We start from the raw sequence: 17,813 nt of genomic DNA, 5'->3' as shown, positions 1-17,813 counted from the left end.
AAGGAGGCTGGAGCAAGCAGCCCTGCCAGTGTGCCATGTCCTTAGAAGGTGTAAATTGCTATGGCTCGAGTAGTTTCAATGGAGCTATGCCATTTGACACCAACTGAGGATCTGACCCTACATCCCTTCACATTTTGCCAGAACTCCCCTATGTTTACGTGCTCGATCAGTCTGTTCATCTGTGTGTGTCTGTGTCTGTATGAGTGTGTGCTTGTGAGACAGAGAGACACCATGATAACTTGGCTATCTCTTCCCTGATTCTTACAGACATACTGTGAAAGCAGAGCACTGGGACCTGTTCAGACATGCATCTTATGTAGCAGCCTTTGATATCTCATATACAGTAGAACCTCAGATTTATGGACACCTCGAGAATGGAGGTTGTTCGAAACCCTGAAATGTCCATAACTCTGAACAAACTGCTCCTCAGCGCAGACTGCTTGGAGCGGGGGCTCACAGCTTTGCAGTGGCTGCCTAGCACATGCAGGTGGGGACAGGCAGCTGGTTCTAGCCCTTGGGCTACAAGGGTGATGAGTGAGGCACCCTGGGGCACCACAGTGTCAGTGGGCTCACAGTGCAGGCTGTGGACCTTTAAAACTGAGCTGCTCCTCCACAGTGCAGCATGCAGGCAGGAGCTCTGGCTCTGGCTCCAGCAACTTACATTCCAGGCCAGGTTTCAGTAGCAGTTCAGGAAGTTTCTTTCCCAGGCTCTGAGCTTGCAAGCTTATCCCCCTCTCATCTGGGGGCAGGGAGAGGGGAAAATGGTGTTCCCCACCTCTTACCTGTAAGTGACTGCCCCGCACTGTAGTGAGTAGGGGTGGGGTTGAGGACAGGCAGCCCAGATGTGACTACCTTTAAGATGCAATACAGGCACAGGACAGTATTTGTTGGTTTGTTTTGTCTCCGCTTACTACTATTTCCCCATAGCGTCAGTCTGTAACTCTGGTGTTTGTATCTTTGAGGTTCTACTGTATAGCAGCTGTTTGTTTTGCCTTAGCCATGATTATAAAGATATATTCTTGGTTCCTTGAGGAAAGTGTGTCTCAGTCTGTTTAGCAGTAGATCAATGGTGTCATGAGAAGAATTAAGGCAACCAGCACAACAGCTTGACCTCTTGGGTTTTCTCAGCCTGCCTTTGGGAAGAAAATACCTTGCTTCAAGTATCAGAGGCATTCCCAGCTTTTTCTTTTCTTTTCTTTTTTTTTTTTTTTTGTATTGCCATGTAGATATTTTCTGTTTTAAGTCTTGCTAGCAATCATCAGTATTTGCAGAAAACTGAGAAGCACAATGCATTTTCTCACTTGTCATGATAATAACTCTGTCGGAAGAAATACACACTTCACATTGGGGTAGTTTTAATCACAACCAACTCTAAAGTCATTCATGATAAATAGAATAGACTATGTTGAAATAATGCGGAGTGTCTTAAATGAATAAAAATCCATAAAATTGAGAATTATAGAAAAGCCTCTTTCCTGGAAAGAAGACAGTATACATTTTCCCAAAGCCCAGTCTGAAACATAGGCAGCATTTCTCCCCAGGATTAAACTGACATGTAGGTGAAAATTAAGCTGTCTTAATTACAGATGGTATTTCTGAGTCATCTAAAACAAGAGGTGTCATTTGTGACATTGATAGTATGGGAGTCCACTGCAAGAGCACATAAACCAGTTTGTATTACTGATTTGAGAGTAGGTAATAGATCCTCCATAGTTAACATTTAAAAATAAAAAAACCCCAGGCAGCTCTAATTTACTGTTGCTGCTGATGCTTCCAAAAGGTCTTTCTAGCAACTGGGGACTGCTGGTGTACACACACCCTTTCCCCCCACCCCTTCTTTTTCATATTAGTGCTGGCAGTGAAGAGAGGTAGGAGGCTTCCTTGGCAGCACCACACCACACCAGGATTCCTGTAGATTCATCATTGGCAGTTAAACCACCGCTAGATGATCTGTCTATGACATTTAATTTGTAACCATTAACTTTTTCATGCTAATTGTCAAATTGAAATTTAAAAAGAATAGAAACTGGTTTATGGTCTCTTACAATTTGCTCATGTTTTACTAGTGTCACTCATTATTTTGCCAGATTTTTTGTAAAATGATGCTGTGAGCAGGAACCTGAAAAACCCCAATTGTAAGTTGAAAACTTATGCTAAAATTTGCAAACTTGCTCTACTGTGAGTGCAACAGGAGCTTTACAATGTCTACATAGTCTTGATAGGTAATTAAGGCTTCCTTGGAACATTCACCCTATATAGTGTGTGGTAGACCCAGGCCAGTTGGGTACAGCAGAGTAGCCTTATTGGGATCCAGGAAGTGGGCAGGCAAAGCCCGCCCACTGCTAAAGGATCCCCCTCCAGCCTAAGGTGGGGGGGGGTCCACAGGTCCTGGAGAACCAAATAATTACGGGGGACAATTAATGAACAACAGGGACAGGAGTGCGGTCAAAGGGTCAAACGAAGGGAACCTGATGGGGATACCGAGCAGAGAACCCCAGACAGCGTCCACTGCTCCTCAAAGGCGTCCAGGGAGTCAGTGGATACCGCCCAGAGGAACTCTGCCCAGAGGCGTGAACGGATGGAGGATCGGAAATAGGCCCCACAATCACAGGAGACTCCATCGGCCAACCTCCTCACCCTGGTTGAGGTGAGGAGGCCACTTTAGCCAGGGCCAGGAGGAGGTTGACCAGGAGGTCCCGTGACTTAGTGGGGCCACGGACAGGGAGTGCATAGATAAGGAGGTGAGGGGAAAAGTGCAACCAAAAGTTTAACAAAATATTTGTGAGGAGCCGGAATAGGGGCTGCAGCCTGGCGCACTCCAGGTAGACGTGCGCCAGGGTTTCCCTCATGCCGCAAAAGGGGCGGGTGTCCGGGATTGGGGTGAACCGCGCCAAGTACACGCTCGTGCTCACGGCCCCGTGAAGGAGCCACCAACTTATATCCCCGGCGGGCCTCGGGACTAAGGTGGAATATAGGCTGGCCTACCGGGGCTCCTCACCCTCCAGAAGTGACAGGATGTCCCGCCACTTTGTGTCAGGGTGGGATGTGAGGGTGAGGATGTGAAGGGTGTGGAGCACAAGCGTGTAGAGATGTTTCCTTGGCGCGGTCTGGAACCGAACCGGCTGCAGCTCGCTTAGCCCGCTCACGGTGAAGGGGCGGGAGGGTCAGTTGGGTCCACGGGGCAGGGTCCCGATGAAAAGGTCCAGAGGGCCTGGGGTGGAGGGTGGGCGGGGCGCGCCTTCTCTTAGGACCCGGTCAAGGTAAATCCGAGCAGCGGGTGGCAAAGCAGCCCTTTCCTCCTGAAGTACGCTCAGGGGAGTACGAGGTCTGGAGAGCTCCATGCGCTGAGTGAGCGTCAGGGGATCCATCCAGTCTCCCCGGTCGTAGTCCAGAAGGTCTCCAACTCTGGTAAACAGCAGAGTAGCAGAAGGCAGATATACTGGCCACTGGATGAACAGTTTTCTGTTTCCTGGCTGACCAGAGCAGGGGCTGCTCTAGGCTAATGAGAACACCTGACTCCAATTAACCTGCAAAGAGTCAGGTGAGGCCATTAAGCTAATGTGACCACCTGACTCTAGTTAAGGCCCCTCTGATAATATAAAAGGGCTCACTCCAGTCAGGCAGAGAGGAGCCAGGGAGAGGAAGTGTGGCTGAAGGGCTGGTTAATGAAGACACCCTCAAGTCATTGGTAAGGGAGCCATAAGGTAAGGTAACGGAGAAGCAGGAGAGCTGTGGGGAACTGGCCCAGGGAAATGTAGCAACTCTGGCAGTAAAAGGTTGGCTGCCAACAGCTGCTACCATTAGGGTCCCTGGGCTGGAACCCGGAGTAGAGGGTGGGCCTGGGTTCCCCCCAGCCCACCACTACAGAAACACCTCCTGGGAAGGGAAAACAGGCCCTTGTCAGGATAGGAGGCTAAACTGTTTTGGCATGAGGCCGTAGGAGCAACAGAGACTGTGGGAATTCTCTCACCAACCTCAATTGCTGGCTTATGATGAAAAAGGCTCAGTAGACTGTATCCCTGGCTCTAGAGAGAGAAGGGGTACATGGACGGTTGCAGTGAGCCTCTTAAGCTAACATAAACTGCCTGGAAGCGCGGGACCCACGGGGACAAGGTTGGAGCTCTGACACAAGTGACAATGTCAAACTCCAGGATTGATTTATCTGTTTTAGACTAGCAGTAAAAAATGTGCTAATGATCACATAATTTTGATCTAGCTTAACTCAACAAAAGCCCCAAAATTAAGATTCTAGCTTTAATTTACAATGGCAATGTATTGAATCAAAGATAGACAAATACATAAGATCAACAAGTTAGCTTGCATGCTCTCAGAGATATTGATGATGATGAGCACCATAGAACAAAGTGGATCCAAAGGATCATTTACAGCTCATTATATAGCTGTATAATTGTCATAATTACACACACACACTTCATTTTAAAGGCTCAGCATACATGTACAAGATGTTAATAAAATATCCGTGGAAATACACAAATGTTCCTCCCAGCAATCAAAATACAGTAAATACTGGTGCATTGAAGCCCAATAATTCTTACTTGCACATAGCAGCACTATGCTGAAGTGTGACTTCTATAAAGATACCCCAGATTAATACAAACCATGGTAAATAGTTTATTATCTTGAAAATGGTCTTCTCTTCACCATATCTTTACAGAAGCTTATAAATTGCCAGAACTTGATGGAGGATTCAGATATTGAAAAATGTGTAATTCCAGTATTTTTCACCTAAGGGGTGAGGCAAGTCACCAGTCCAGCTGATCCATAGATTTCTGGGAGGTTTTCCATGACTTCACTGGGAGTTGAATTAAGCCCTAAATGTCATATAGTAGTAATAAATAAAATAGATGTACATTTCTTAAAAATATCATTGTACCAAAGCAGCTTGTCTGATTTCCCTCTTTCCCTCTACTTCCCTACTGCAAATACAGAAAGAACTTCAGGAAGAAAGATTTTGTTTGTTTGTTTGTAAAGTTTAGGGGGTGGAGTTGGGGTTCCAAAAAATGCTTGCCTCTGAAAGTGTTTTTTCAGCCTCAGTTATGATCACTTTTCTCTTTCACTGTTAAACTGACTGTAAAATTATCATGATTCTGTCGTCATTATATAATATTTTCTTAATATGTTTTATAATTGTCCCTTCCATTTTTTTCATGTGTACCATCGAGTAGTACGTATATCTAACTTACCATTGCCTGTATTCTCCCTTCCTCCTCCTATTTTGGGGTTTTCCATATTCACTGGTTATGACTTTTTTCAAATTAGATTGTAAACTCTTTGGAGTGTTTCTATATATATAACCACCAAGATAATCCTGATGGGGGCTTTAGAGCACTTCTGTAATATAAATAATAATCTTCTGTATTTTATGAATGATGTAATTTTATTAACAAAGTCAGAAAGTGTATTATTGCAGTATCTTGTAAAATAATATCATATGATGAATATTTTTAAGTCTTTCAAAAATTACTTGACTTGATTGATAAAGGTTGCTTTCAAATCACTATAGATAGTTATTCATGAGAAATGCTTTAATGTAACACATTTTGAAATCTCTTATTTCAAATTTAAATGCAAGTCCCACCTCCACCCCACACACTTCAGCATAATGCACTTCATTTTTTCTTGCAGGAGAAAAAAGAAGAATTTTCACATAAGGTATGGTGGAAAATTAGAGATTTTACATCTTCTGTTTCCTTTATTTTCAGGTCCTTTAAGCACAGATGCAGATCATTCAAATCACTATTATGGCACAAACAGCAGTTCTGTTGCAGCTGCCATCCTGGTACCATTCTTTGCCCTAATATTATCAGGGTTTGCATTTTACCTCTACAAACACAGGTACTGCAAATGTCATATTTTCAATAACCTAACTAGGTTTTTGTATTAATTTGAATGGGCAAATGTTCTGTTAACTGGGGAATTTCATGGTAAAGCTTTTTAATAATCTCCTCTACTCTGAAACAACAAATATGTCTGCAATCTCCCACATAGGGGTTCAATACAGAGCAGTTCTTAATGGTGAACTCTTAGAGAAATTAATCACTGTGTTAAGGAGCAAAGAGCTATAAACCTTCTTGGTTCGTTAGGCTGAATCAGATTGAAATCTCATGTCAGATAATTTATGCATTCATTTTAGGACTTTATTAAATATAATATATGATGCTGCTTTCAAAGTGCTTATGAGTATTAATTATAAAAGCTAGGAAATCCATAAATCCCATGAGGGAACAGACCATAATGAGACTACTTACAGTACTTGCTGAGTAAGCTTATGAAAACCACTTCTAGAACTGGCATAGCTTCTGCTAATATGAAAATTATGCATGTTGAGTAGATAATGTGAACATAAATCCATTTTTTGTCAGAAATTTGGTTAAGAAACCTGAATATTTGCATCTAATACAATTTTGCTAGTACAAATTGGGTAGTATTGGATTAGACCTTTCTGGAACAGAACATCTTTTTGTGACCAGCAGCAATACCATTCTGGCCTTCACCAGTATTACTTTCTGCGAGTAAAATATTGTAAACAGAGTTGGTTTACAAGCCAACAGTCTCCAAAATGAAAAGGAGTACTTGTGGCACCTTAGAGACTGTTAGGGGGTGTCAAGGTTCCTCCCCCACTCTGAACTCTAGGGTACAGATGTGGGGACCTGCATGAAAAACCTCCTAAGCTTATCTTTACCAGCTTAGGTCAAAACTTCCCCAAGGTACAAAATATTACACCCGTTGTCCTTGGACTGGCCGCTACCACCACCAAACTAATACTGGTTACTGGGGAAGAGCTGTTTGGACGCATCTTTCCCCCCAAAATACTTCCCAAAACCTTGCACCCCACTTCCTGGACAAGGTTTGGTAAAAAGCCTCACCAATTTGCCTAGGTGACTACAGACCCAGACCCTTGGATCTTAAGAACAATGAACAATCCTCCCAACACTTGCACCCCCTCTTTCCTGGGAAATGTTGGATAAAAAGCCTCACCAATTTGCATAGGTAACCACAGACCCAAACCCTTGGATCTGAGAACAATGAAAAAGCATTCAGTTTTCTTACAAGAAGACTTTTAATAAAAATAGAAGTAAATAGAAATAAAGAAATCCCCCCTGTAAAATCAGGATGGTAGATACCTTACAGGGTAATTAGATTCAAAACATAGAGAACCCCTCTAGGCAAAACCTTAAGTTACAAAAAAGATACACAGACAGAAATAGTCATTCTATTCAGCACAGTTCTTTTCTCAGCCATTTAAAGAAATCATAATCTAACACGTACCTAGCTAGATTACTAACTAAAAGTTCTAAGACTCCATTCCTGGTCTGTCCCCGGCAAAGACAGAATATAGACAGACACACAGACCCTTTGTTTCTCTCCCTCCTCCCAGCTTTTGAAAGTATCTTGTCTCCTCATTGGTCATTTTGGTCAGGTGCCAGTGAGGTTACCTTTAGCTTCTTAACCCTTTACAGGTGAGAGGAGCTTTCCCCTGGCCAGGAGGGATTTCAAAGGGGTTTACCCTTTCCTTTATATTTATGACATAAATTAATATGGGGGGCTTGTTCCTTCACCCACTTACTTCCCTGGTCCTTCTCTCATGAACAGAGAGCATCAATACCCGAAGTCCAAAGGTGCAAACAATTCGATGTTTATTGGGGTGAACTTCCAGCAAGCATGATTCCAGTTTCCTTCCTTAGTATCCTCCTTCCCAGCTCTGACACCACAGAGCCTTACACCTGTGCCCCTGATCCCATTTCTACCCTTAGCCAAAAATGATTCCATCTTCCTTACTCCCATTCCCTGTTCCCATTTCCCCCTTTAGCAAAACATGATTCCAATTTTCTTACGCCCATTCCCTGCTCCCATTTCCCCCCCCCCCACATACCCACCCCCTCCCACCCACACCCACACCCACTTCCTCATTGACTACAGATTATATAGTAAAACTTGAGTTCTGCTTAGCTATACCTTAACCAATCATTTTCCTAAAATTTAACTAACCAATCCTAACATATTGTAACATGATTATGTAACCAATTATATCCCACCACCTTAATTAGTTTACACCCAGCAAAATTAATTATACAGCAGACAGGAACAATCACAGAACCAGACAGAGATTATACAGACAAACAATAGCAAAGTGGGAACTACAATGACAAGACAACACAGAAGTGAGGATTTCACATCCCAGCTATTGATAAGTGAGTTCTTGCCAGACAGGATGCTATCAAACTAAGTTTCCTTTTACATTTTCTAGGCACTTCCCTTTCTCTGGAGGTGATAGGAATACAATCCTGTCCTGATAGTGCCTAACAGTCCAATAGCACCTTATTTCAATATGACTAGTTTGGAATGTGAGGATGTGACCGTTCGCTTCCCAGCTTATGGCTGCCTCTGCTGCTTAGCCAAAGGCCTTAGCCTAAGAACAGGGCCTCAGACTGTCACAGTAAGAGAAGGCCCTTACACCAGCAGATAGTGATTTTGATTCTTTCTTTTATACCTCTATAATTAGCCAAGTGATAAGAATACACCTAAATTCTTAGAGTATAGGCCTTTACAGACAGGCCTGAATATCTATATCCTAACAGAGACTAACCAATTTATCTGAGCATAAGCTTTTGTGGGCTACAGCTCACTTCATTGGATGCATCCGATGAAGTGAGCTGTAGCTCACGAAAGCTTATGCTCAAATAAATTGGTTAGTCTCTAAGGTGCCACAAGTACTCCTTTTCATTTTGCGAATACAGACTAACACGGCTGTTACTCTGAAATCTCCAAAATGGTATTTACCATACATTTATTATTATTATTATTATTTTATCACCATCTGCTGAGCTCTTTGATTCTTCTTCTTTTCATCATGATATTTCATGATGGCAAGAATGCATAGTGAAGTCCATCACTGACCTATTCCATAATTTCATAACACAGCTGTCCCCCTAACTCAGAATTAGAAGGTATGGCAAGAAGAAATTGCTAAGGGATTTGGAGTTGTGGACTCCAGTGAAAATGTTATAGATCCTGGAGTTTAACAGTGTATTTGACTGAAAAGACTGTTCAAGGAGAACACTTAGATCTCCGGTCAAGAATCTACTTCTGGGAGAGATTGCGCTGTCCAACTTAACCAGCCCTCAGAGTCTTCATTCCTAGGGTATGTCTACACTACGAAATTAGGTCGAATTTATAGAAGTCGTTTTTTTAAATAGTCGTTTGTGTGTGTCCCCACACAAAATGTCTAAGTGCATTAAGTGCATTAACTCGGCAGAGTGCTTCTACAGTACTGAGGCTAGCGTCGATTTCCAGAGTGTTGCACTGTGGGTAGCTATCCCACAGTTCCCGCAGTCTCCGCCGCCCAATGGAATTCTGGGTTGAGATCCCAATGCCTGATGGGGCAAAAAACATTGTTGCGGGTGGTTCTGGGTACATGTCATCAGGTCCTGCTTCCCTCCCTGCCTCTGTGAAAGCAACGGCAGACAATCGTTTTGCTCCTTTTTTCCTGAGTTACCTGTGCAGATGCCATACCACGTCAAGCATGGAGCCCGCTCAGCTCACTGTCACCGTATGTCTCCTGGGTGCTGGTAGACACGGTACTGCATTGTTACATAGCAGCAGCAACCCATTGCTTTGTGGCAACAGACAGTACAATAGGACTGGTAGCTGTCATCGTCATGTCCGAGGTGCTCCTGGCCACGTTGGCCAGGAGCGCCTGGGCAGACATGGGTGTAGGGACTACTTTAGGAGTGACTTGACCAGGTCACTCTCTTTAGTCCTGCAGGCAGTCCTAGTCTACCATCTTTTGGTGAGCAGGCAGGCAATATGGATGGCTAGCAGTCCTATTGTACCATCGTTTGCCGGGCAAGCAGGACATGAGGATGGCTAGCAGTCCTATTGTACCATCTTCTGCCGAGCAGCCAAGAGATGTGCATGGCTTGCAGTCCTTCTGCACCATCTGCTGCCAGCCAAAGATGTAAAAGATAGATGGAGTGGATCAAAACAAGAAATAGACCACATTTGTTTTGTACTCATTTGCTACCCGCTCCCTCCATCCCTCCGTGAAGTCCTGCCTGAAATACTCCTTGATGTAATGCTACTCCTTTTGTTGATTTTAATTTCCTGTAAGCCAACCCTGTAAGCCAACCATGTCAGTCGCCCCGACTCCGTCAGAGCAATGGCAGACAATCGTTCCGCGCCTTTTTTCAAGCATGGAGCCCGCTCAGCTCACTTTGGCAATTAGGAGCACATTAAACACCACACACATTATCCAGCAGTATGTGCAGCACCAGAACCTGGCAAAGCGATACCGGGTGAGTAGGCGATGTCAGCACGGTGACATGAGTGATGAGGACATGGACACAGACTTCTCTCAAAGCATGGGCCCTGCCAGTGTGGGCATCATGGTGCTAATGGGGCAGGTTCATGCAGTGGAATGCCGATTCTGGGCCCAGGAAACAAGCACAGACTGGTGGGACCACATAGTGTTGCAGGTCTGGGACGATTCCCAGTCGCTGCAAAACTTTCGCATGCGTAAGGGCACTTTCATGGAACTTTTTGACTTGCTTTCCCCTGCCCTGAAGCGCAAGAATACCAAGATGAGAGCAGCCCTCACAGTTGAGAAGCAAGTGGCAATATCCCTGTGGAAGCTTGCAACACCAGACAGCTACCGGTCAGTCGGGAATCAATTTGGAGTGGGCAAATCTACTATGGGGGCTGCTATGATGCAAGTAGCCAAAACAATCAAAGATCTGCTGATATCAAGGGTAGTGACCCTGGGAAATGTGCAGGTCATGGTGGATGGCTTTGCTGCAATGGGATTCCCTAACTGTGGTGGGGCCATAGACGGAACCCATATCCCTATCTTGGCACCGGAGCACCAAGTTGCCGAGTACATAAACCGCAAGGGGTATTTTTCAATAGTGCTGCAAGCACTGGTGGATCACAAGGGACGTTTCACCAACATCAACGTGGGATGGCTGGGAAAGGTACATGACACTCGCATCTTCAGGAACTCTGGTCTGTTTCAAAAGCTGCAGGAAGGGACTTTATTCCCAGACCAGAAAATAACCTTTCGGGATGTTGAAATGCCTATAGTTATCCTTGGAGACCCAGCCTACCCCTTAATGCCATGGCTCATGAAGCCATACACAGGCAGCCTGGACAGTAGTCAGGAGCTGTTCAACTACAGGCTGAGCAAGTGCAGAATGGTGGTAGAACGTGCATTTGGATGTTTAAAAGCACGCTGGCGCAGTTTACTGACTCAGTTAGACCTCAACGAAACCAATATTCCCACTGTTATTACTGCTTGCTGTGCGCTCCACAATATCTGTGAGAGTAAGGGGGAGACGTTTATGGCGGGGTGGGAGGTTGAGGCAAATCGCTTGGCTGCTGGTTTCACACAGTCAGACACCAGGGCGGTTAGAAGAGCACAGGAGGGTGCGGTGCGCATCAGAGAAGCTTTGAAAGCCAGTTTCATGACTGGACAGGCTACGGTGTGAAAGTTCCGTTTGTTTCTCCTTGATGAAACCCCCTGCCCCTTGGTTCACTCTACTTCCCTGTAAGCTAACTCCCTCCCCACCTCCCTTTGATCACCACTTGCAGAGGCAATAAAGTCATTGTTGCTTCACATTCATGCATTCTTTATTTATTCATCACACAAATAGGGGAATAACTACCAAGGTAGCCCAGGAGGGGTGGTGGAGGAGGGAAGGAGAAGGCCACACAGCACTTTAAAAATGTACAATTTTAAAACTTATTGAATGCCAGCCTTCTGTTGCTTGGGCAATCCTCTGTGGTGTAGTGGCCGGAGTCCCCCGCACCGTGTTCTTGGGCATGTGGGTGAGGAGGCTATGGAACTTGGGGAGGAGGGCGGTTGGTTACACAGGGGCTGTAGCGGCGGTCTGTGCTCCAGCTGCCTTTCCTGCAGCTCAACCGTACGCTGGAGCATTTTAGTTTGATCCTCCAGCAGCCTCAGCAGTGAATCCTGCCTCCTCTCATCACGCTGCCGCCACCTTTGAGCTTCAGCCCTCTTTTCAGCCCATCACCTCTCCTCCTGGTCATTTTGTGCTTTCCTGCACTCTGACATTGTCTGCCTCCACACATTTGTCTGTGCTCTGTCAGTGTGGGAGGACAGCATGAGCTCAGAGAACATTTCATCACGAGTGCATTTTTTTTCGCCTTCTAATCTTCACTAGCCTCTGGGAAGGAGAAGATCCTGTGATCCTTGAAACACATACAGCTGGTGGAGGGAAAAAAAAGGGACAGTGGTATTTAAAAAAACACATTTTATAGAACAGTGGGTACACTCTTTCAATGGGTACATGGTAAACCTTGCTGTTAACATTACATACATAGCACATGTGCTTTCGTTACAAGGTCGCATTTTGCCTCCCCCCAGCGCGTGGCTAGCCCCTCCTCCCCGTGGCTAACGGCGGGGAACATTTCTGTTCAGCCACAGGCAAACAGCCCAGTAGGAACAGGCAAATCTGACTGTCTCCTTAAGAAAAGCACCCTATTTCAACCAGGTGACCATGAATGATATCACTCTCCTGAGGATAACACAGAGAGATAAAGAACGGATGTTGTTTGAACGCCAGCAAACATACACTGCAATGCTTTGTTCTACAATTATTCCCGAGTATGTGCTACTGGCTGGTGTGGTAAAATGTCCTACCATGGAGGACTCAATAAGGCTGCCCTCCCCAGAAACCTTTTGCAAAGGCTTTGGGAGTATATCCAGGAGAGCCACGAATGCCAGGGCAAATTAATCATTAAACATGCTTGCTTTTAAACCATGTATAATATTTTAAAAGGTACACTCACCAGAGGTCCCTTCTCTGCCTGGTGGGTCCGGGAGGCAGCCTTGGGTGGGTTCAGGGGGTACTGGCTCTACGTCCAGGGTGAGAAACTGTTCCTGGCTGTCGGGAAAACTGGTTTCTCAGCTTGCTTGCTGTGAGCTATCTACAACCTCATCATCATCATCTTCTTCTTCGTCCCCAAAACCTGCTTCCGTGTTGCCTCCATCTCCATTGAAGGAGTCAAACAACACGGCTGGGGTAGTGGTGGCTGAACCCCCTAAAATGGCATGTAGCTCATCATAGAAGCGGCATGTTTGGGGCTTGGACCCGGAGCGGCCATTCGCCTCTCTGGTTTTCTGGTAGGCTTGCCTCAGCTCCTTAAGTTTCATGCGGCACTGCTTCGAGTCCCTGTTATGGCCTCTGTCCTTCATGCCCTGGGAGATTTTGACAAATGTTTTGGCATTTTGAAAACTGGAATGGAGTGCTGATAGCACGGATTCCTCTCCCCATAAAGCGATCAGATCCCGTACCTCCCGTTCGGTCCATGCTGGAGCTCTTTTGCGATTCTGGGACTCCATCATGGTCACCTCTGCTGATGAGCTCTGCATGGTCACCTGCAGCTTGCCACGGTGGCCAAACAGGAAATTGAAATTCAAAAGTTTGCGGGCCTTTTCTTGTCTACCTGGCCAGTGCATCTGAGTTGAGAGTGCTGTCCAGAGCGGTCACAATGGAGCGCTCTGGGATAGCTCCCGGAGGCCAATACCGTCGAATTGTGTCCACAGTACCCCAAATTCAACCCAGCAAGGCCGATTTAAGCGCTAATCCCCTTGTCGGGTATGGAGTATGGAAATCGATTTTAAGAGCCCTTTAAGTCAAAAAAAAAAAAGGGCTTCGTTGTGTGGACGGGTGCAGGGTTAAATCGATTTAACGCTGCTAAATTTGACCTCAGCTCCTAGTGTAGACCAGGGCCTAGTCATGTCCAGTTCCACAACGGGGAAATCTGTTGTACGATGTCAAGGAATCTACAGGAGATCATCTTGGAAGCTGGAAAGTGAAAGGCAAGAGCTGCCAGACTATGAATCGATTGTTAGGAAGGGGGATCTAAGCATTAAACTAAATTCAGCAGAACTGTACTAGACTTACAGCCAAAAGGTCTTATTGGAGACTAGTTTAAGGAAGTTTATGATGTGTTATGTGAACACTGGAGGCTAAAAAATTGGGATTTTTGCTTTCTACTTGGTCCAAACATTTAATGAGAGACTTTAAACTTGGTTTTCAGGAGAACAGCTGTATGTATATTGTTTATGCAGACCTGCCTGTTTTTATCAAATACAAATAAATGAGTGAAGATGTTACTTGTTAACTTGATATTTGACTGACCATTTTCCCTTTTCTGTATTTTCTACATATGCTATGCCAGTAAACCAAGATTTTTAGACAGTTTTTCAGTGTCCCTTTCAGACTCCTCGGAATTAATTATTGACACACAGGTCCATATGAAAACAAAAGAATATCCATTGACATCTCACTATTCTTAATTTTAGAAAGGCATCCTAGAGGCACTGCTGAGGGAGAGAAATGAAGGTCGCTTTAAACTCACAGCCCAGGGGGAGGGTAGCTTTAAGGAAGCTAGGCTGCCTGAGGGGTTGGAGAGAGAGCCAGTGTAATTTAGATAGTCCTAAGTGCCTGTCTAAATTATAGCCAGCTTCTGGGGCTGCCCCAAGAGCCACAGCATAGCCTAGAATCTCCACAATGAAAGTGCTGTGGTTCTGTCCCCAGCAAACTCTTCTGGTCTCCAGCCCCATGCCCTCATCGAGGCTTTTGAGGGGGATTTCAGAGGGTAGATGTATGGCTGTTTTCGAAATGTCTGTGCCAATAGACGTCTATTCCAGCTGGAACCAGGGCTTTGGGGTTCCTTTACACAGTAGCAGCCCTTTTCCCTGGCATAAAGGGGCCAGAGCAGGACTGAGGACCTCAACCCAACATGCACACTTTACCAACTAACCAAAACAAAAATTGAAAGAGATAAAATATACTTATATTTAGGAAAACTCCCAAATAAAGATTGACAAACACATTTTTCTGTCTCTAAATGGAAAGAAAATAGTACTTTGCAAATTGCAGAATTATTTTCAGGTTATCAGTGTGCATAAATGGAGAACTTTAAAACAAAAACTAATCTGGGTAGATGATCTCTTAATTACTATCTACAATTCAATCATTTACAAAAAGTTTATGGTTCCATTCTGCCTTTGCCAACAGTTTCATTCTTAGATATTTTTTTAAATAAGTTTAGATGTATTAAAACCAAACCTCTAAATTATAGAATTCCTGATTGATTTTTCTTCCCCAATTCAGACAGCATTGCAATTCAAGTGAAAGAGATTTGGGAGTAGGCCACTTATTTACATGTCTAAATATAGAGTGGGATGCCTTACTTTTGGAGCCCAGTCTGAAAATGTTTATCTAATATTTTCCAATCAATTTAACGGAAATCTTCTCCATCCCTCCATACTCTCCTTCTCCATCCTCTGCTCTATTAATTAATTTTCCTAAGCTATATATGGATTATCCGCTTTCCTCCCCAGTTTTGCTGCCCAGACTAAGATGTTGGTACGGAAAAACATGAAACCCTCTGGCTTCACAGAGATCCAGGGAAACTGGCTAATTAAATGTGCTACTGTGATTCTGATACTAAAATCCTGTAAAAATATCACACTATTAGAATAATTGTACTAAATGTTTATTTTACTAAATTTGAACTAAGTGCTTAAATTCTGCAGAGGAATAAGAAGTTTTTTCTCCCCCATTCTGCTTATGGCAGTTGTACGAGTCTTAAAATGAAGATGTCAGTAGAAAATATTAAGTACTGGTACTGATGATTTTTCATCCCTTTCCTATTCCAACTCTCTTCTGTTTTGGCTGTCATTATTGGCACTGAAAACAGACTATAAAGTTATCATGCTACTGACAGATTTTGCTAGAGAAAATGTATAAGTATGTTTGGCTTACATGTTTCTGTTCCTTTTAGTGTCAGCTCACTCCTAGAAATTTTTGTTCTCGTCATACTTCAATACTTTTTATACATAGTTCCCGTAATTCCTGTTTTGTGAGGTGTGCTCCCTCTATCACCGTTAAGAATTGCTGCAAAACTAGTATGGATCGGCTGCAATAATTACAAAAACGTGTAGTAGTTATGAATTTTTCTTTTTAATGTTTATTGATTATGTGTATTTTTTCTTTCCCTGTTTTCAGAACAAGACCAAAAGTACAGTACAATGGATATGCTGGTCACGAAAACAGTAATGGACAGGCTTCATTTGAAAATCCCATGTATGACACAAACTTAAAGCCCACAGAGGCAAAGGCTGTGAGGTTTGACACGACTCTAAACACAGTTTGTACAGTGGTATAGCCTTCAGTGCCCAATATGACTGATTCATAGCCATACCTCTGATGGACAAGCAGTAATTCCTTTGGTGCCATATACCAGTTTCCCTTCTTCTCTTGGCTTTGCTGCTGTAATCTTTAACATCTTCTGTTGGCATACATGCAGCTAAATTTTTCTGGTAAAACGTGACAGTCTTCTGGGGATCAGAAAAAGAATATTTTTTTCGTCTTAAAGGTGGATTAAAATGCTTGGCTGTATCGGCTTCAGATCAAGGCACACTCTAAGGAAGACTGTCAAGTCATGCCAATTTGTTATATTTAATGCCTCAGACTTTCATATTTGTATGTGGCTGGATGCCTTTCAATGCAATCTTCTGGGCACTTGGATAAATCCTTTGGGTACTGTGACAAATGATAGCACCACAGATTATCCCCAAGAATAGGAACATTTTGAAGAAAAAAGCTTTCTTGAAGGAAAAGACAACCTTCCTCAAGGTTGCACACACCTACAAATGCTTTACCATTGAAATCTTGTTACAATTAAAGCAACCTACGGTACATCTCAGATGTTCATACATAAGGCGGTTTGCAAATTTCCCAGTCACCTGTTGTATTGCAAAATGTTAATGCACAATTTTTTGCACTAGTGTGTTATGAATGACTGAGTAAGATACTGGTAAAAAACATACAGGGTTTATATACACAATCCATTGTATATGAACATTCACTCACTCTTGGTCAAGCAAAACATTCCATTGTAAGTTTACTTAGTGTGGTAGAGAATGACCCCCATACTTTAAAAAAGGTTAAAAAAAAACTTGTGCGATGGAAGAGAGAGTATTTTTATTCTTTTTCATTATCTGAATTTCTCTGTAGACATCAGTACAAATCACTGGAGACTTCCAGCCAGAAAGACCCAATTTCTAGTAAATCTTCCTTTCCAATAATATTTTCTTCCAAAATCAGTCATTATTGTCAGTATCATACAATTTAACAGCAGGGGGGTTAGCAGCTATTGCTGCTTGCCATGTACAAATGTGAATAGTAATTTATTTTAGATAGCTCATAAAGCCCGTGAGCCTGTGCTCACAATACAGTCTTCCCTTTTGCATTTTTTCCATTTTTTCTTATGATATGACATCATTTTCTGATGTTACACTGAACTAAAACACATTACAGTAGCATAGGTAAACCCAGTGAAAATTGTCTATAACAAGCTATCATTAATTTTCTACGCAGAACAAAAGCAAAATATTCAGCTGTCTTTGCTATCTGTTTCTTTTTGGGTTTTTTTGTTTTGGTTTTTTTTTTTTGAAAAACACATTGATTATTGCTTTTGTACTCATACAGTTTGACAGAGAAATTTTGAGATTTGTAAGTATGAATTGTTGGCAGTAATGTAGTTAATGTTTGTTTAGGACTATTGGTAATTTTTTTGGAAACAAAAATAGGAAACAAATATATTGGTGATTAGATTGAAATATCCCTTGAAAATTGTCAAATTGCAGGGAATAATATAATTTGATTTTAATAAGACATTGAGCTCAAAAACTTAGATTTTTTTTTTAGAACTGAAGTACAAAACAACTCAATTTTTAAATTCTGAAATCCAAATTTATC

The 17,813-nt window shown here is 43.2% G+C and overlaps 1 protein-coding gene across 1 annotated transcript in view; it reads left to right on the top strand.

Moving 5' to 3' along the window:
• The window catches only part of CSMD1 (CUB and Sushi multiple domains 1), a 2,028,540-nt gene extending 2,011,254 nt beyond the window's left edge, over nucleotides 1-17,286 (top strand). The window contains exons 69-70 of the mRNA XM_084623138.1: nucleotides 5,724-5,856; nucleotides 16,059-17,286. Of these exons, the coding sequence (XP_084479264.1) occupies nucleotides 5,724-5,856; nucleotides 16,059-16,218 (293 nt within the window). The 3' untranslated portion in view covers nucleotides 16,219-17,286. The remainder of the gene's footprint in view (nucleotides 1-5,723; nucleotides 5,857-16,058) is intronic.
• Nucleotides 17,287-17,813: the final 527 nt, after the last annotated feature.

This window comes from Lepidochelys olivacea (genome assembly GCF_965140295.1).
Source record: "Lepidochelys olivacea isolate rLepOli2 genome assembly, chromosome: 3".
Taxonomy (NCBI): Eukaryota; Metazoa; Chordata; order Testudines; family Cheloniidae; genus Lepidochelys; species Lepidochelys olivacea.
Note: the sequence above shows the minus strand (reverse complement) of the source record. Positions and strands in the feature narration are given on the sequence as shown.